Source organism: Oncorhynchus keta, chromosome 27 (assembly GCF_023373465.1).
Source record: "Oncorhynchus keta strain PuntledgeMale-10-30-2019 chromosome 27, Oket_V2, whole genome shotgun sequence".
NCBI lineage: Eukaryota > Metazoa > Chordata > Actinopteri > Salmoniformes > Salmonidae > Oncorhynchus > Oncorhynchus keta.
In genome coordinates this window covers 15,352,610-15,373,816 of record NC_068447.1, presented here as the reverse complement: position 1 = coordinate 15,373,816, position 21,207 = coordinate 15,352,610, and the positions used below count along the sequence as shown (strand labels likewise).

The 21,207-nt window shown below is 41.9% G+C and overlaps 2 protein-coding genes across 3 annotated transcripts in view; one reads left to right on the top strand and one right to left on the bottom strand.

Annotated features, from left to right (window-relative positions):
• The window catches only part of cttnbp2nlb (CTTNBP2 N-terminal like b), a 69,294-nt gene extending 64,392 nt beyond the window's left edge, over positions 1-4,902 (bottom strand). The window contains exon 1 of one of the 2 annotated variants that reach the window (XR_008082827.1): positions 4,774-4,902. Coding sequence is in view for 1 of the 2 variants with exons in the window: in XM_052481808.1 (XP_052337768.1) it covers positions 4,774-4,779 (6 nt within the window). In the remaining variant the exon portion in view is untranslated. The remainder of the gene's footprint in view (positions 1-4,773) is intronic. The other variant, XM_052481808.1, reaches the window with a different exon arrangement.
• Positions 4,903-17,224: 12,322 nt separating this feature from the next.
• LOC127912626 (uncharacterized) lies at positions 17,225-21,099 on the top strand. Its single transcript, XM_052482647.1, has 6 exons — positions 17,225-17,278; positions 19,230-19,403; positions 19,674-19,862; positions 19,917-20,213; positions 20,511-20,618; positions 20,673-21,099. The coding sequence occupies exons 1-6, from the start codon at positions 17,225-17,227 to the stop codon at positions 20,748-20,750; spliced, it is 900 nt and encodes a 299-aa protein (XP_052338607.1). The 3' UTR covers positions 20,751-21,099.
• Positions 21,100-21,207: the final 108 nt, after the last annotated feature.

The window sequence follows — 21,207 nt, the reverse complement described above, 5'->3', positions numbered from 1 at the left end:
ACTAACATCTGTCTATCAACACATAAGAAGTCACTACACTATCACAGCAATAAAAAACACTCAAGTTCGGTTTGAATGGCATTTTTAGCTTTTTAAATTCATAGCTCCCGTTCTGAAAGGGGGATAGTGTTAGAGACGCACACAAACATACACACACACACACATGTGCGTGTGCACACACACATTCCTGTAGGGTGACAGCGGAGGCCCCTCTCTGGGCTGGCAGGGTAGTGCCGGGATATAAACAGGAAGTCATTACCATATCTGCATGTTAAGTCACTGAGTCTGACTGAGAGAGATGCTATTTGGCCCTAAACAGAGAGTGTACAGTGGCAGCATACCTGACCACTGTGAATGACCCAAACTTAAGGAAAGCTTTGACTATGTACAGACTCAGTCAGCATAGCCTTGCCATTGAGAACGGCCGCCATAGGCAGACCTGGCTCTCAAGAGAAGACAGGCTATGTGCACACTGCCCACAAAATGAGGTGGAAACTGAGCTGCACTTCCTGACCTCCTGCCCAATGTATAGCCATATTAGATACACATATTTCCCTCAGATTACACAGACCAACAAAGAATTTGAAAACAAACCGATTTTGATAAACTCCCATATCTACTGCGTGAAATACCACAGTGTGCCATCACAGCAGCAAGATTTGTGACCTGTTGCAACAAGACAAGGTCAACCAGTGAAGAACAAACACCATTGTAAATAGAACCCATATTTATGCTTATTTATTTTCCCTTTTGTACATGAACCATTTGCACATCTTTACAACAGTGTGTATATACATAATATGACATTTGTAATGTCTTTATTCTTTTGGAACTTCTGTGAGTGTAATGTTTACTGTTCATTTTATTGTTTATTTCACTTTTGTATATTATCTATTTCACTTGCTTTGGCAATGTTAGCATATGTTTCCTATGCCAATAAAGCCCCTTGAATTGAATTGAGTGAGAGAGAGTGAGACAGAGACAGAGACAGAGAGAGAGAGAGAGAGAGAGAGAGAGAGAGAGAGAGAGAGAGAGAGGAGGGGAGAAAGACAGAGGGAGAGAAAGAGATTGAGAGAGAGAGAGAGAGAAAGAGAGAAAGAGAGAGAGAGAGAGAGCGAGACAGTGAGAGAGAGAGAGAGTTGAGCGAGAGAGACTGACGATGCCAGACTGAGATGGATCTGAAGTGGCAGTCGTCCAGATCTGACCGTACAGAGTTAGTCCTAAACTTTAGTGAGTGTAATGTTTACTGTACATTTTTTATTGTTTATTTCACTTTTGTTTATTATCTATTTCACTTGCTTTGGCACAACTCAATCATGAGGCATCAAAGCCAAAGTAACTGAGTAACATTAAGAAATGCTATAGATGGAAGGAATGCAGTTTGGAAACCTACCAAAAAACAATTAGGCAACAACAAATTCAATCCCTTTTAGACAATTCCCTGGGTAAAACGTTCCACTGTAATAGTGAAGGTGTAAACTTGGCAGTAGAAAATCTTAACAGTATATTTGTCCTCTCAGCTTCCATATCAAATCTAAAAATCTCAAATAGAAAACCGAAGAAAATGAACAACAATGACAAATGGTTTGATTAAGAATGTAAAAATCTAAGAAAGAAATTGAGAAACCTGTCCAACCGAAAACATAGAGACCTGGAAAACCCGAGTCTACGCCTCCACTATGGTGAATCACTAAAACAATACAGAAATACACTACGGAAAAAGAAGGAACAGCACGTCAGAAATCAGCTCAATGTAATTGAAGAATCCATAGACTCTAACCACTTCTGGGAAAATTGGAAAACACTAAACAAACAACAACACAAAGAATTATCTATCCAAAATGGAGATGTATGGGTAAACCACTTCTCCAATCTTTTTGTCTCTATAACAAAGAATAAAGAGCAAAAACATATACAGGATCAAATACAAATCTTAGAATCAACTATTAAAGACGACCAGAACCCACTGGATTCTCCAATTACCTTGAATGAACTACAGGACAAAATAAAAACCCTCCAACCCAAAAAGGCCTGTGGTGTTGATGGTATCCTTAATGAAATGATCAAATATAGAGACAACAAATTCCAAATTCTCCTTAACATCATCCTTAGCTCTGGATGAAATACCACAGTGTGCCATCACAGCAGCAAGATGTTTGACCTGTTACCAAAAGAAAAGGGCAACCAATGAAGAACAAACACCATTGTAAATACAACCCATATTTATGCTTATTTATTTTCCCATTTTCCCTTTATTTGCCCTTGTGTACTTTAACCATTTGTACACTGTATATATATAATATGACATTTGTAATGTCTTTATTCTTTTGAAACTTCTGTATGTGTAATGTTTACTGTTCATTTTTATTGTTTATTTCACTGTTCTCTTACTGTCCATTCAGACCCCGAGACCGGCTGTGTCTGTCTGTTGACATGGTCAGGAGGAGGAAGAGAAGACTACAGCTCAAAGAGATCTGACAGACAGGAGAGGCCCAGTTCTTCTGTTGGACCAGTGGGGGCCACAGCCAGCCAGGGACAACATACACACTCCCACTACCAGAATCAAAACTGACCAACAACAGTACAATGAGTGTCTCTCTCTTTCTCTTTCAATTCATTTTCAATTTAAGGGCTTTATTGGCATGGGAAACATTAACAAAGCAAGTAAAATAGATAATAAACAAACGTGAAATAAGAAGTTCTCACAGAAGTTCCAAAAGAATCGGTTGCATATGTCATATTATGTCTATATACTCTTTCTTTCTCTCTCGCTTTGTGGTTTCTCCTCTTCCTTTTACTCAGCATGTTCCAGGCAGGTCTCCCTCTCTGTGATGTATCACAGACCACAGTCTTGACTGCCATGGGAACTACGTGGACACAGACCACAGCCCTGGCTGCCATGGGAACTACGTGGACAAAGACCACAGACAATTCCTGTCCTACGTCTATTGCTTTCCTCTCTCTCTCTCTCTCTCTCTCTCTCTCTCTCTCTCTGTCAGTCCCTCTCTGTATGTCTCTCTGTCTCTTTCTCTCTCTGTATCTCTGTATCTCTCTCTCTCTCTCTCTCTCTCTCTCTCTCTCTCTCTGTCAGTCCCTCTCTGTATGTCTCTCTGTCTCTTTCTCTCTCTGTCTCTTTCTGTGTATCTCTCTCTCTCTCTCTCTCTCTCTCTCTCTCTCTCTCTCTCTCTCTCTCTCTCTCTCTCTCTCTCTCTGTCTCTCTCTGTCTCGTTCTCTCTGTCTCTCTCTGTCTCTCTCTGTCTCTCTCTGTATCTCTATCTCTCTGTCTGTCTCTCTCTGTCTCTTTCTTTCTCTGTCTCTCTCTGTGTATCTCTCTCTCTCTCTCTCTCCGTCTGTCTCTCTCTGTATCTTCCTCTCTCTGTCTCTCTCTGTGTATCTCTCTCTGTCTCTCTCTCCATGTTTGTTTCTACTAACTACAGCATCCACTGTAGATTAATATCTGTCTGTGTCTGTATCATTGCCTTATCTCCTATGAGTAAACACTACCCCTCGACAAAGTCTTGTGTTAGCCTAAGAAGCCTAGCCTATGTTTACATGTATTGCATCACTGCTCCAGAACATTTTCTCCTTCACACAGACCTCAATGCATTATGTGGTTGACCCCTCACTCACAACCAAATAACTGAGTGTTAATGTTTACTACACCAACACTACCCCAACACGCACACACACCAATGCACCCAAACACATACTGTAGTTAACTGTTAATAAAACTGTTGTGGTTGAACTGCTGGCTTATTGAGCATAAACTCTCCTTTAATGAGTAGATGAGTTATCTGACTTCACTCTGATATCTCAACAGCCAGTATGTGTGTGTTTGTGTTTCGTGGCACGTTGACGACCTGGGTTCAACACCAGCAACCTATCACACCCTGTCCTCATTCTGGGCTTGCTGTGTGTTGGACTGACATGCACAAGGTTTGAGTCCTATTTATGTAAAAAAAAAAAAAAATCCCCAAATTTGCTACAAAAGCGGATTTAAAGCACAGGTGAGTATCAGACCAGAGGAAGACAGCTAAGTGGGACATCAGCTACATCAACACATGTCCTGCAGTCCTGTGTCCTGGAGCCATTGTCTCAAATGAAGCAGAATCCTTCTGTAATAGTTAACAGTGTTTATTGTAGTTGTGTGACAGCGCCATGTGACAGCGCCATGGTCACTTCCTGCTAACTCCTTCAGAGGAAAAAGACTCACTGGTCATGCTAGTCTTAGTCACCTGAGACATGGTTGTTGTAGTGTTGGTGGACAAAAAACAAAAAGATGAGTTAATTATTGTCAGGTGGGATAACACTTGTTCCACCTGCCTGTCTCTCTGTTTAGACTAGTTATTGTGTATTGGAGAGACAAGGTGAGGTAGGTGTACCTATTTTGTATGCTATTTAAAGTGTGTCTTGGGTTCCTATTAGGCTAATGCGCATTCACAATTCTAGGCTACTAGATGATCAACAAATCAGGGTTGTACTCAGTGGTTAAATATGTAGAACATTACAGATAGAAACGCAATTCATAGAGCAGATACCATCTTATTCTACCATCTGGAAGTTCTGAATATTACAATCCTCGTTTAGATATCAACCAAGCTAGTGGTTACAAAGTTTCCCTTCCTATTATTCCAGCGGGATACTTGGCAGGACAGTCCGGTACTGTAGCCAGCCAGCCAGCTACGCTCAGTTGCTCAAATCACGCACACACAATTAAAGATCATGAAAGAAGCTGCGATCATATGGTAATATTAGTGTCCTACATTCACATACCTTCATGCGTTAAGTCCTGACTTCATCAATTTTACAACAACATACAAACGTAAACGTTTAAATAAAAATGAATAGTAGAACCCGAGTATCCGAGCGCTTATCCCAGTGGCGAATAAGACAACAGTCTTTGACAAGACAGACAGCCTATCGATGGGGCGTATTTCAAAATTCTGACCAATAGTAGACTGGTTTAGCAGTGGTGGGCAGGGACAGGGGCGGGCTCGCAGCGACGGGGTAAAACTCTTTGTTTGGGTGTGTTGGTTAAAGTTGCGCCTAGACGCTGATCTAAAATCGGATTTTCGTTCTTCCTCCAATGGCTCAGCGTAGGATTTAGGCAGGTTGAACTGGTCCGAGATCTATTCATACTGGTGGTTTCTAGGCTTGTTCACATAGCGTACCCAGCGCTCTCTGTTTTGGCTAGAATATCAAGTCAATTTAATTCAAAGGTATATTATTTGCTTGGAAAGCAAGTGAAAAAACTAAAACAAAACAAAGACAAAAACCAGCAAAGCGAATTAAACGAAACAAAGACAAAAATAATCATACATTAATTAACATGTATCAATCTTTGCGAACGGCGACGGCATAACACCGTGGTCTCACAGCCGGCAGGCAGAATAAACAGGTCTACTCACAAAATAATGTTCAAGAGAATAACAATGTTGAAAATATTATATTATTAGTGGTTGGTGCTTCTGATACACTGGGTGAACTTTTCTTGTTGCTGAGACGGTCTCATTTCACCTAACAGATACAGGAGTTTGTTCAAATTGTATTTGCGTTTGAACCTGTACCCCCTGTATATAGCCTTATTATTGTTGTTTTATTGTTACTCTTTCATTTTAACTCATATTTTTCTTAAAACTGCATTGTTGATTAAGGTGCTTGTAAGTAAGCATATAAGGTCTACGCCTATTTTATTTATTTATTTTATTATGTGACCATTTTAAAACTTTATTTTATTATTCTTGGTGGAAAATATATGCCTTTTATAGTCATACATTTGGCAGGAGGTTAGAAAGTGCAGCTCAGTTTCCAGCTCATTTTGTGGGCAGTGGGCACATGGCCTGTCTTTTCTTGAGAGCCAGGTCTGCCTATGGCACTTCTTAATAGAAAGGCTATGCTTTTTTTGGTTGGGTGTAATTGTGTTGCTGTCCTTTAGGTCTGTTTGTGTTTGTCAACAGAGCCCCAGAACCAGCTGGCTGACGCTCCACACCGACAGTACATTTGCGTTTTGGTACACCAGAAGTAATATACATGCATTTCCAATGGAACGCTGCGTTTGCCTTGCAGAATTGCTTTGCATTGCGTTCTATGTGGTTCATACATTGGAATTATGCAAAAACGGCTTGCCAGAAATGGAAGCAGAAGATGAATGTTGAACTTGTTGTTGCTCACATATCCTGATCATGCTGCCTACCATTTTGCGCAAAACAGTGTATGTGTGATCGAGGCGTAAGGGATACACCCACGCACACACACACACTCACGCCATTTCGCCGGGTGGGCGGTGCTACACGTCACCATGGGCGTAGATTAAAATTTACATAGGATTACACACTGTTTTCGAGAACGAGCCAAGCATTAGCTCATGTCCGGCCCGGATCGTGGAATCTATTCAACACACTACTAAGCCATAAAGTACAGGTTGGCTAAGCTTAAATACAATAATGGATGTTACTGTTTCATCAGGGAGAAACGAAGATGGAATTGTTGAATTCACATTTGCTATTTCATGCAACCACATAATAGAAAGAAACAAAACACATTATTTTATACTTGAATGTCACACTGTTTAAAGCTGAGATATATCATTCACGCAAAGTAAGTGTGTAGGTATGTCTCCAGGATAATATGGTAAAGCTGGCCTCATTTATAGGCCCTCAAACAAATACATAAGACCAAGGACGTCCACAAATCATATTAATGAAGCCAGCAACGATTGACAGTATACAGGTATGTTGATTACCAATTGCTGTGAAATTAGATTAAATGTAGTCATGATCAGTTTCATATATTTCATTCAGGTAAAGTTTAGGGAGGGAATGCCATTTATACTGAAGGTAACATGGAGAAAATCTGGCCTCTCTGAAATTAAAATGGATGGCCCTCCCTTCAGCAAAATATATTTCACCTAAACCCTCCATGAAGGCTTGAAAAAATAATCCCCTATAGCCAAAATAATACTTAAAACATGAAGTGGATAGCAGAGAACATGCCTACCATTTACAATCATTTCTTGGACAGACCAGAGCCTGCTGTTTTAGAAATGGTTATTCATTACATGCCAATGCAGGAGTTCTGAAAGGGCTCTGGGCCAGAAGGTTGTGGGTTCACAGTCCATTGTGGACAATAGTAGCGTTGGAAAGATCTCCTTTATAGTAAAAACATTGCATGAATCTTCACTACATTATCAAAAGTATGTGGACACTCATCAAACATTTAATTCCAAAATCATGGGCAATAATATGTAGTTGCTAGTTGCTCTAGCAGAGAAGAAATTTGACAAATTGACTTGTTGGAAAGGTGGCATGCTATGACATTGCCACATTGAAAGTCAGTGAGCTCTTCAGTAAGGCCATTCTACTGTCAATGTTTGTCTATGGAGAGTGCATGGCTGTGTGCTCGATTTTATACACCTGTCAGCAACGTGTGTGGCTGAAATAGCTGAATCTTTTAATTTGAAGGGGTGTCCACATACTTTTGAATATATAGTGAGTCATTGTATTTGCAGGTCCGATATTTTTATTAATTTTATAAACATTTCATGCAATTCTTCATCATTTGACATATTAACAGAATCTTTTTTAATATCGCTGGAAAAATGTGTCTGCCCAGATACAGAGGCTAGTAAAGGCCCAGAGCACTACTGTTGTGAAAAAAAACACATTGTGTTTTTGTTGTTGGTATTATTCTGATTTTTCAGGAGGCGCTGCAGCATCCTCAGCACCCCTACTTCCCGTGGCTATACTCAAGGAACGCTAGCTGAGGAACGCTCAACTCCGTTCTCTTATATCAAGGCAGAGTTGAGTTGAGTCACCATCGGTCAATTCCGAAAACAGCAATGATGTATATACTGTAAACACTGGATTTCTGCTATGTGTTGGTCATTGGGAAGCTTTGAAATCACCGGTCGGCCATATTGGCACTCCCCAGTAGGAGCAGTCCTCCATAGGAATGTAGTCCTACAGTATTTAAATGTTTCAAGAACAAAAGGACATGCATTCAGGTATTTTTGTTGTTGTAGTGGGGAGAGTAACAATAGTAATCTCAAAAAATTATACTTTAAGGGAAATGTTTTTATATATATCTTTATATATATATGTTATGTTTTGCTCACAGAATATATAAAATAGAATAACTTAATATAATAAATGTGGCTAAACAAATGTAGACAATAATACATGCATTTTTATTCCTTCCAAAATGGGGAAGTGCCCAGATGGAGTCGCGTTGTCTTCAACACAGGGTCCCCCAATTAGCAATCTAATAGGCCTGTGGGAGAGTGGGGTAAGTTGAGCGGCCCTTATTTCTAGGAAACCATACACAAAATGTATAATTTAACCAAATATTTACAAAGAGGTTATCATTTCATGGAGTCTGTGAAGGAAGAAAACACATGTAAAAAGTGATAAGCAAGTTTGGTAAAAAAAAATTGATGATCAAATAAATTGATTGTTAGAGTTCCATGATAGTTGTATGTAAACCAAAGTAGATACTTTAAAGATTGTTCTATACATCTGTTGGGGTCTCTATAAGCATCAATATGAGATCCTAAACCTAGCGTGAAAGGGCATCCTTGCAGCTGTTTGTGATAAAATAGTCCAAATGTTTGCAGTGAGGTAAGTTGAACCAATGCCATGGGGTAAGTTGAACCAATGCCATGGGGTAAGTTGAACCAATGCCATGGGGTAAGTTGAGCAAATGGCAAGTTAAGCAGATTTAGGTGTTTTCCTCCCATTGTTGCTGGGATATGGGGTAAGAACAGGGCCTGGACTATGTTTAAAGTGTTTGTTAGGTGTACAACGTGTTTGTTAGGTGTTAAGCCTGTGTTAAAAGATTGATAAAATGATTAAAAGACAAAAAAGCTATTGTGATTGTGTTGAATTATGTTTGGGAAATAAAGACATGGTTTTAAAAAGGTAGAGGTAATATTTCATTCCATACTGAAATTTGTAGGCGGCTTAACTTATCACGTCCCGTGGCTCAACTTATCTCATCCCGTGGCTCAACTTATACCGTCCCGTGGCTTAATTTATACCGTCCCGTGGCTTAACTTATACCGTCCCGTGGCTTAACTTATACCGTCCCGTGGCTTAACTTATCCCGTCCCGTGGCTTAACTTATCCCGTCCCGTGGCTCAACTTATCCCGTCCCGTGGCTTAACTTATCCCGTCCCGTGGCTTAACTTATCCCGTCCCGTGGCTTAACTTATACCGTCCCGTGGCTTAACTTATCCCGTCCCGTGGCTTAACTTATCCCGTCCCGTGGCTTAACTTATACCGTCCCGTGGCTCAACTTATCCCGTCCCGTGGCTCAACTTATCCCGTCCCGTGGCTTAACTTATACCGTCCCGTGGCTCAACTTATCCCGTCCCGTGGCTTAACTTATCCCGTCCCGTGGCTTAACTTATACCGTCCCATGGCTCAACTTATCCTGTCCCGTGGCTCAACTTATCCCGTCCCGTGGCTCAACTTATCTCATCCCGTGGCTCAACTTAACCCGTCCCGTGACTCAACTTATCCTGTCCCGTGGCTCAACTTAACTCGTCCCGTGACTCAACTTAACCCGTCCCGTGGCTCAACTTATCCCGTCCCGTGGCTTAACTTATCCCGTCCCGTGACTCAACTTAACTTGTCCCGTGGCTCAATTTATCCCGTCCCGTGGCTCAACTTATCTCATCCCGTGGCTCAACTTATCCCATCCCGTGGCTCAACTTATCCCGTCCCGTGACTCAACTTAACCCATACCCGGACTAAGATGTGCCAAGAGACAAGCTATGTTGTCAAAACTGTCATGTTAACATTAATTCTGATTATTTCCAGGGATACTCTACATCCTGAAACATACAGTACCTGTCCAAAGTTTCAAGCCACCTACTCATTCAAGTGTTTTTATTTATTTGTACTATTTTCTACGTTGCAGAATAATAGTGTAGACGTCAAAACTATGAAATAATGTAGTATCAAAAAGTGTTAAACAGATCAAAATACATTTGAGATTTGAGATTCTTCAAAGTAGCCACCCTTTGCCTTGATGACAGCTTTGCACACTCTTGGTATTCTCTCAACCATCTTCATGAGGTAGTCACATGGAATGCATTTTTAATGAACAGGTTAAAAGTTCATTTGTGGAGTTTCATTCCTTCTTAATGCATTTGAGCCAATTAGTTGTGTTGTGACAAGGTAGGGGTGGTATACAGAAGATAGTCCTATTTGGTAAAAGACCAAGTCCATATTATGGCAAGAACAACTCAAACAAGCAAAGAGAAACTACAGTCCATCATTACTTTAAGACATGATCAGTCAATATTGAACTTTGAAAGTTTCTTCAAGTGTAATTGCAAAAACTATCAAGAGCTATGATGAAACTGGCTCTCATGAGGACCGCCACAGGAATGGAAGACCCACAGTTACCTCTGCTGCAGAGGATAAGTTCATTAGAGTTACCAGCTTCAGAAATCAGCAATTAAATGCACCTCAAGTTGCAGCCCTAATAAATGCTTCAAAGAGTTCAAGTAAGAGACACATCTCAACATCAACTGTTCATGGTCGAATTGCTGCAAGGAAACCACTACTAAAGGACACCAATAAGAAGAAGAGACTTGCTTGGGCCAAAAAACACGAGCAATGGACATTAGACCGGTGTAAATCTGTCCTTTGGTCTGATGAGTCCAAATTTTACATTTTTGTTTCCAACCGCTGTGTTTTTGTGAGACGCAGAGTAGGTGAAAGGATGGTATTGTGAGGTTCCCACCATGAAGCACAGAGTAGGTGTGATGGTGTGGGGGTGCTTTGCTGGTGAGATTGTCTGTGATTTATTTAGAATTCAAGGCACACTTAACCAGCATGGCTACCACAGCATTATGCAGTGAAACACCATCTCATCTGGTTTGAGCTTAGCGGGACTATCATTTGTTTTTCAACAGTACGATGACCCAAAACACACCTCCAGGCTGTGTAAGGGCTATTTGACCAAGAAGGAGAGAGATGGAGTGCTGCATCAGATGACCTGGCTTCCACAATCACCCGACCTCAACCCAATTGAGATGGTTTGGGATGAGTTGGACCGCAGAGTGAAGGAAAAGCAGCCAACAAGTGCTCAGCATATGTGGGAACTCCTTCAAGACTGTTGGAAAAGCATTCCAGGTGACTACCTCATGAAGTTGGTTGAGAGAATGCCAAGCGTGTGCAAAGCTGTCATCAAGGCAAAGGATGGCTACTTTGAAGAATCTATTTTGATTTGATTAACACTTTCTTGGTTACTACATGATTCCATATGTGTTATTTCATAATTGTGATGTCTTCACTGTTATTCTACAATGTAAACAATTGTACAAATAAGTAAAAACCCTTGAATGAGTAGATGTGCCCAAATGTTTGTTTGGTACTTTATGTATATATCTTAGTTGGAAATAATACTATACTGAACAAAAATATAAACTTAACATGCAACAATTTCAATGATTTCACTGAGTTACAGTTCATATAAGGAAATCAGTCAATCAAAATAAATTCAGTAGGCCCTAATCTATGGATTTCACATGACTGGGAAGGGGCTCAGCCATGGGTGTGTCTGGGAGGGAATAGGGCCACCCACTTGGAAGCCAGGCCCAGCCGCTGGGGAGCCAGGCCCAGCCAGTCAGAATTAGTTTTTCCCCACAAAAGGGCTCTATTACAGACAGAAATACTCCTCAGTTTCATCAGATGTCCAGGTGGCTGATCTCAGACGATCCCACAGATGAAGAAGCTGGATGTTGAGGTCCTGGGCTGGCATGGTTACACGTGGTCTGCAGTTGTGAGGTCAGTTGGACGTACTGACAAATTCTCTAAAACAACACTGGAGACAGCTTATGGTAGAGGAATGAACATTAAGTTATCCGCCAACAACTTTGGTGGACGTTCCTGAAGTGAGCATGACAATTGCACACTCCCTCAAATTTGAGATGTCTGTGGCATTGTGTTGTGTGACAACACTACACATTTTAGATTGGCCTTTTATTGTCCCCATCTACCTGCCACACCTGTCAGGTGGATGGATAATCTTGGAAAAGGATAAATGCTCACTAACAGGGATGTAAACAAATCTGTACACAACATTTTTTAGAATGAAACATGGGACCAACACTTCATATGTTATGTTTGCTCAGTATATATTCCCTTTGATGGACTGATGCTGAATGTAAAAAATGGCTCACCTTAGTTCACCCTCCCCTACTTGAACAAGATGTCAGAGCTATCACTTCTATTTGCTTAAGGCTACCTGATGAAGTTTGACTGTACCTTTGCCTATAGGCCTATTTTTTGTATAATTTGTTGAAATTCCATTTGTTGCACATGCTCATAAACCAGAACACATAGCCTAGTTAGTATCAAGAAGACATCACATGATTTTAAATCACAAAAATAGGTTCAATCAATACTATAAATGGCCTATTACCTGGAAGGGAAATAGTCTTCTTCTATTGTACATTTGAACATTTGAACATTTTCTTTCTCCTGTCAGAACTGTGCTATTGGACCTAACTATAAAATAACTATTGATTTGATTTGACTACTCTCTGAGTATGGCAGTGTATTTTTTAACATGGTTCTTATACTCCCCCTTGTGGCCAATGGATGGAACCCTTGACAGAACCTTCAGTCAAGCTTTCCTGCCCCTTTCACACATGTAATATGTAACCTTCCCTGAGATGTGAAGGCTTGACTTTTCATTAGCTCCTCAAACTAATGCCAAGGCCTTAGCTCAGTGGGATAAGACCGTTTTGGTGCATTGACTGACTGATGACCCAGGTTGAAGCACTGTCTTCCACATACCAATGACCAATCCAATGCTTTTGAAAACTTGGGAGGAGGAAGTGAACAAGTGCAGACTTCAGAAGAACCTGAAATGGGCTGTCACAGTTGCAAGGAACAACTGGTAGGTAACAAGGCACCAAAACTACAGGTTCTCCATATGGTCTCACCAGCACTCTAAACCAGTGGAGTTTCAGTGTTTCTCTATCGACAATTAGTAACACCACTACAGGTTTATTGTTTCTCTATAGACAACTAGTAACACCACCAGAGGTTCAGTGTTTCTCTATAGACTAGGAACACAACTACAGGTTCATTGGGACAAGAAAGACACGTGGGCCCTTTGCTTTCAGAACTCGTATTTCCTCCTCTTTCTGAGACTGGAATATTGCCTGTACCCGGTGGATGTGTGTTTGTGTGTGTGCAGTGGCGATTTTAGCATGTAAATCTTGTTGGGGAAAACTCAACCATTTTTTTTAGATGCATGCCAGCAAAGCCACTACACAACACAACACTAAACAATACATGAATTGCACTATAACGGTGACAAACGGTGCCCACAAACTGTTAGGGGCTACATAAAGCTGTTCCAACAGCAGAGCTTCTTTTCAGCACCAGGGAGTGAATCCGCTACACCTCGCTTTCAGCGGAGCCTTTTCTGGCAGTTCATTCAGCCTCATTTACTGCCTTTAAAAAAAACATAGCTGATATGGCTGACTTGCTTAAATAAATGTAGTTTCTAATGACAATTGAGATGTACAAACTATGGCATAAGGGAACGACGAGCAGATAAGAGGCAAGAGGCACTCCGTAATTTCGATTAAGACAATGTGCGAGCTAGGACGGAGGTAATCAATATAGCTATTTGTTCAGCACTTTTGAAATGTACAGTGACAAAATTCAGAACATAGGCTGTTATTACAGTATTCTCCCTGTACACCAAGTCAGAACCGTAGGATAAATAAAGCGGGCATATAAGCAGACAAATAAAATATTTGATGATGACATTACTCTAAAACAGGCTATAGGCTACAGGTGCACCACCAAGTCAGAACAGTAGGCTAAATTATGAGGGGGAAAGGGACCAAATTATTAGGGTGAGACACATGGGCTACTAACAGCTTACTAAACAACATACACTTAGTATTATGTCCAATGGCCGATGAGCAGTGATACGTTTTATCTATAATTTATCTTCATATGACAAGGATTGAAAAGGATTTGCCAGTAGATTGTCAACTTGATTCATGATGATGACTACTTGTCTAGCTTGCTAGCTAAGATTTTGGAAATATGATGTTAATATGATCAGTCTAATCAAAACTAAGGTAGATATTACGTGATATTACCTTGAGCCTTCTTGGATGGGCACTTGTAATGTAAATCTATGGCAGAACCCAAGGGGCTTGAATTTTCGAGCTGTCCTCATAGATTTTGCGGTGACGTAGTGTCCCCATGAATGACAGAACACTGAGCCAATCAAGTCGCAACTAGAGAACATTACCAACCGCTACCCTCCATAGTTTCCACTGTCTGCCACACCACCACAGAAAGCACTGAGCTCGGCTGAACCACCACCACAGAAAGCACTGAGCTCGGCTGAACCACCACCACAGAAAGCACTGAGCTAGGCTGAAATACCTAGATTTTGGAGCTGCCTTATGCAAGAAAGCAAATAAAGAGACCATGGTTGTATGCGGCTTTATTAACTGAATTATTATTATTTTTTACATTGTTTACAAACTGAAATGTGACATGTATTAATGCCATCATCATACTTGTTTTTTTGTTAACAGGTGGGGCGAAAAACAGAACCCCACACACCCTGGATGATGGGTCGCCACTGTGTGTGTGTGTGTGCCCGTGTGTGTGCGTGTGTGTGTGTGCATTGAGTGACTGTGGGAGTTTGAAACCTGACTGGCTGGTTGGGTAGCCTCTGAAAGAGAGAGATTAATCCTGATCAACTACCTGGCCAAAGGTCAAGTTGATACAAATACAATCCCATAGGTTCATTGTCAGTGTAAGACACGCAATTTGAAGATTCCATTGATAATTTGATAAATAAAACGTGTAATTGGTGTTATTCAATTTAAATGAAGGTCGATTACATTGTGTGCAAAACGATTAATCATATCAATAGTAAATGAAGGTTTGAAGGGTTTTAATAACCTTATATTTTATCATCAGGTCTCCATTTAAGAACATTTTTGATGTTATTTTCATTGGTGTTACTACTCCTACCAGTAGCACAATGTTATTATAATGGTACACATGACTTAAAGTCATTAAGCTGCCATATTAGTTGATTTAGAATCGGAAGATTTATCCAAATACATTTAAATCAAATAAAAATATGTTTTTTTTTCTTCAAATGCCAGGTCCAAATGCTACCACAGAGAAGAAGAAAGAAACACCTTCTGCTCTGTATGAAAGCGAAGAGAGACATTGTTTCTTAATCTGAGACTAGAATATTGCCTATACAGGGTCTGTGTGTGTGTGTGTGTGTGTGTGTGTGTGTGTGTGTGTGTGTGTGTGTGTGTGTGTGTGTGTGTGTGTGTGTGTGCGCGCGCGCGCGCGCGTGCGTGTGTGTGTGTGTCTCAGACTGCTGAATCACTGTGGGAGTTTGAAACCTGAATGGCAATGTACACTGAGTGGACATACAATCAACACTGTTGTCCACCCTCTGTACAGACAGACTATCAACACTGTTGTCCACCCTCTGTGCAGACAGACTATCAACACTGTTGTCCACCCTCTGTACAGACAAACTATCAACACTGTTGTCCACCCTCTGTACAGACAGACTATCAACACTGTTGTCCACCCTCTGTACAGACAGACTATCAACACTGTTGTCCACCCTCTGTGCAGACAGACTATCAACACTGTTGTCCACCCTCTGTACAGACAAACTATCAACACTGTTGTCCACCCTCTGTGCAGACAGACTATCAACACTGTAGTCCACCCTCTGTACAGACAAACTATCAACACTGTAGTCCACCCTCTGTACAGACAAACTATCAACACTGTTGTCCACCCTCTGTACAGACAGACTATCAACACTGTTGTCCACCCTCTGTGCAGACAGACTATCAACACTGTTGTCCACCCTCTGTACAGACAAACTATCAACACTGTTGTCCACCCTCTGTACAGACAGACTATCAACACTGTTGTCCACCCTCTGTACAGACAGACTATCAACACTGTTGTCCACCCTCTGTACAGACAGACTATCAACACTGTAGTCCACCCTCTGTACAGACAGACTATCAACACTGTTGTCCACCCTCTGTACAGACAGACTATCAACACTGTAGTCCACCCTCTGTACAGACAGACTATCAACACTGTAGTCCACCCTCTGTACAGACAGACTATCAACACTGTTGTCCACCCTCTGTACAGACAGACTATCAACACTGTAGTCCACCCTCTGTACAGACAGACTATCAACACTGTTGTCCACCCTCTGTACAGACAGACTATCAACACTGTAGTCCACCCTCTGTGCAGACAGACTATCAACACTGTTGTCCACCCTCTGTGCAGACAGACTATCAACACTGTAGTCCACCCTCTGTACAGACAGACTATCAACACTGTTGTCCACCCTCTGTGCAGACAGACTATCAACACTGTAGTCCACCCTCTGTACAGACAGACTATCAACACTGTTGTCCACCCTCTGTACAGAGAGACTATCAACACTGTAGTCCACCCTCTGTACAGACAGACTATCAACACTGTAGTCCACCCTCTGTACAGACAGACTATCAACACTGTTGTCCACCCTCTGTACAGACAGACTATCAACACTGTTGCCTACACCACGTACAGCCTAGATAAATAGATTATGAACACAATCCTAGTCTGTTATTATCATTATAATGATGAGATTGCAGGCTGAGCAGTGACCAGTAGGTGTTCTGTGTTAGGTTGGTTAAAGCTAGATTAAAAACACAAGCTGGTGCACACCCAGAAAAATAGTTTGTGTGGAGGTGCTGACTAATGGCGAATAATCTATAAACTATCAAAATAAAGTCGCACACATAAAGTGGCACACTCCATGTATAAACTCCCAGCAATTTAATGGTCATTTATCAACGTTTCTGCATCACTGTGCCTTCCTCAGGGTAATGTCATGAATACTTCAACCAGGTTATGTAAACAAACAGTGCAATTAGTCCAACCAATGACAATAATCATAATGATTAAGTTAATTAAGATGAATTAGTGAAACTGTTCAAAATAAATATACTATGCTATTGTTATCATATAGAAACATAAAGGAAAGTGTGTTCATAAGAAGGGCCTGAGATCAAAGTCAATATTCAAACCACTATGGGTCAATGTGTTTAGATAGAATATCCAGTAAGCCTCCTTTTGTAGTAGTAGGATCTCAATGTTACCTCCTCTCCTTGGTAGAGAACATGCCCAATGCCTGTGTATTTGAGGGAGGAGATGGGATGGTTAGCTTCAACAAAGTGAGCTGCTACTGGATAGTCAATGTTCTTACACCTGATTGAGCTGCGGGGTCCAGCTATGCGTTGTTTTAATTGTCTTTTCGTTTGTCCTACGTAGGCTTTTCCACATGAACAGGTGATGAGATAGATTACTCCCTTTGTCTTGCATGAGATGATACCTCTAACAGGGATCTTTCCACTTGTATGTGGGTGTCTGAAGAAAGATGTTTTATAGTGCTATTGCACTGTGTGCATGAGCCACATTTGTAGTTCCCATTTGGGATAGGTGTCAAGAGTGTCTGAGTGGGCATGTCAGATCTCACCTAACTATCTCCAATATTGCGACCACACTTATAGACCACCAGTGGGGATACCTTGAAGAGGTGTGCGATTTTCTAGTCTGATTGCAGAATATGCCAGTGATTTTTCAGAGTTGCTTTCATTTGGGGCAGCAGGTAGCCTAGTGGTTAGAGTGTTGGACTAGTAACCGAAAGGTTGCAAGATTGAATTCCTGAGCTGACAAGGTAACAATCTGTCGTTTTGCCCCTGAACAAGGTAGTTAACTCACTGTTCCTAGGTTGTCATTGAAAATAAGAATTCGTTCTTAACTGACTTGCCTAGTTAAATAAAAATAAAATAAATAAAAAATAATTTCTCCGAACCCTTGGTGTACTTAGCGCAAAAGACGGTTGCGTTGTTTTTCTTCTTTGGTTGAGTTTTTAGTAATTCCTCTCTTGGTTTTATTTTCATCATTGCAGCATTAAGAGTTTTGTACTTGTAGCCTCTCGTTTTAAATGTATCTGTCATTTTTTTAGCATTGCTGTCAAAATCTGACTGGTGGCCACAGATTAGTTTAACCCTGCATAACTGGCTAAATGGTAGACCATTCTTGAGGGGAAGGGGATGCATACTATCCGATTAGTTTAACCCTGCATAACTGGCTAAATGGTAGACCATTCTTGAGGGGAAGGGGATGCATACTATCCGATTAGTTTAACCCTGCATAACTGGCTAAATGGTAGACCATTCTTGAGGGGAAGGGGATGCATACTATCCGATTAGTTTAACCCTGCATAACTGGCTAAATGGTAGACCATTCTTGAGGGGAAGGGGATGCATACTATCCGATTAGTTTAACCCTGCATAAATGGCTAAATGGTAGACCATTCTTAGGGGAAGGGGTGCATACTATCCGATTAGTTTAACCCTGCATAACTGGCTAAATGGTAGACCATTCTTAGGGGAAGGGGATGCATACTATCCGATTAGTTTAACCCTGCATAAATGGCTAAATGGTAGACCATTCTTAGGGGGAAGGGGGTGCATACTATCCGATTAGTTTAACCCTGCATAAATGGCTAAATGGTAGACCATTCTTAGGGGAAGGGGGTGCATACTATCCGATTAGTTTAACCCTGCATAACTGGCTAAATGGTAGACCATTCTTAGGGGGAAGGGGATGCATACTATCCGATTAGTTTAACCCTGCATAAATGGCTAAATGGTAGACCATTCTTAGGGGGAAGGGGGTGCATACTATCCGATTAGTTTAACCCTGCATAAATGGCTAAATGGTAGACCATTCTTAGGGGAAGGGGTGCATACTATCCGCACATGGCAAGGTATTGTGATCTGTGGGCTTTGTGTATAAGTCTGTGTGTAATGCATCCTTCTCTTTGATAATCCATAAATCCGGGAAGGATTTATGGATTACTATCTAAAAACATTGACGTCTAGTGGTCTGAATATTTATTTTGATCTCAGGCCCGTCTTATCAATGTATATTCTTTCTACAGCATATTAGCTTATAACCTGGTTCAAGCATTCATGACATTACCCAGAGGAAGGCACAGTGATGCCGAATCTTTCCTTATTTTGATAGGTTACAGCTAGAGAAATTAATGTTGGTAGATTGTTATTTCTCTCTCCAGATATAAAAAGGTTAACAGGGCTACACACAACTGGGTAACAGGTGAACCTACAAGTGACTGGGGAACAGGTGAACGTACAGGTGACTGGGGAACAGGTGAACGTACAGGTGACTGGGGAACAGGTGAACGTACAGGTGACTGTTAGACAGGTGAACGTACAGGTGACTGGGGAACAGGTGAACGTACAGGTGACTGGGGAACAGGTGAACGTACAGGTGACTGTTAGACAGGTGAACGTACAGGTGACTGGGGAACAGGTGAACGTACAGGTGACTGGGGAACAGGTGAACGTACAGGTGACTGGGGAACAGGTGAACGTACAGGTGACTGGGGAACAGGTGAACGTACAGGTGACTGGGGAACAGGTGAACGTACAGGTGACTGGGGAACAGGTGAACGTACATGTGACTGTGGAACAGGTGAACGTACAGGTGACTGGGGAACAGGTGAACGTACAGGTGACTGGGGAACAGGTGAACGTACAGGTGACTGGGGAACAGGTGAACGTACAGGTGACTGGGGAACAGGTGAACGTACAGGTGACTGGGGAACAGGTGAACGTACAGGTGACTGGGGAACAGGTGAACGTACAGGTGACTGGGGAACAGGTGAACGTACAGGTGACTGGGGAACAGGTGAACGTACAGGTGACTGTTAGACAGGTGAACGTACAGGTGACTGTTAGACAGGTGAACGTACAGGTGACTGGGGAACAGGTGAACGTACAGGTGACTGGGGAACAGGTGAACGTACAGGTGACTGGGGAACAGGTGAACGTACAGGTGACTGGGGAACAGGTGAACGTACAGGTGACTGGGGAACAGGTGAACGTACAGGTGACTGGGGAACAGGTGAACGTACAGGTGACTGGGGAACAGGTGAACGTACAGGTGACTGGGGAACAGGTGAACGTACAGGTGACTGGGGAACAGGTGAACGTACAGGTGACTGTTAGACAGGTGAACGTACAGGTGACTGGGGAACAGGTGAACGTACAGGTGACTGGGGAACAGGTGAACGTACAGGTGACTGGGGAACAGGTGAACGTACAGGTGACTGGGGAACAGGTGAACGTACAGGTGACTGGGGAACAGGTGAACGTACAGGTGACTGGGGAACAGGTGAACGTACAGGTGACTGGGGAACAGGTGAACGTACAGGTGACTGGGGAACAGGTGAACGTACAGGTGACTGGGGAACAGGTGAACGTACAGGTGACTGGGGAACAGGTGAACGTACAGGTGACTGGGGAACAGGTGAACGTACAGGTGACTGGGGAACAGGTGAACGTACAGGTGACTGGGGAACAGGTGAACGTACAGGTGACTGTTAGACAGGTGAACGTACAGGTGACTGGGGAACAGGTGAACGTACAGGTGACTGGGGAACAGGTGAACGTACAGGTGACTGGGGAACAGGTGAACGTACAGGTGACTGGGGAGCAGGTGAACGTACAGGTGACTGGGGAACAGGTGAACGTACAGGTGACTGGGGAACAGGTGAACGTACAGGTGACTGGGGAACAGAACAGATTCAACTCAAGCAGCTTGTCTTTCAGGTAGAAAACATTGACTTCAGTCCAGCAGTATTACTGTTAGAATTACACTACAAATGAAATCATTACATAAGACATTCCAAAACCCCGTACAGCATAAACAGAGGAGGTCACAGTCTCAGGCATTCTATTGCAAAGCATAATATACAGGAGGGGTTGGTGGACATGGTATGTGAGTTTTAGAAGAGGGTTATATGAGGGATACTATCTTACATCAGTAAAAGCATTAGATAATTCATGGTCATATATTATATATTGTGTTGCAGCAATCTCTTGCAGGTAAGTTAGTTAGTGATCTGTGGTTGTTCAATGCCTGAACATAAATTATTTTACAAAACAAATGAAGGCACACATGGTTACTACAATTGTCCATATTGTGTTCACTTTATACTCATTGCATGACCCTTGAGATGAGTCATCTTAATTTCAAGGGAATCCTTCAAATATGATACAAAAAGCCTACA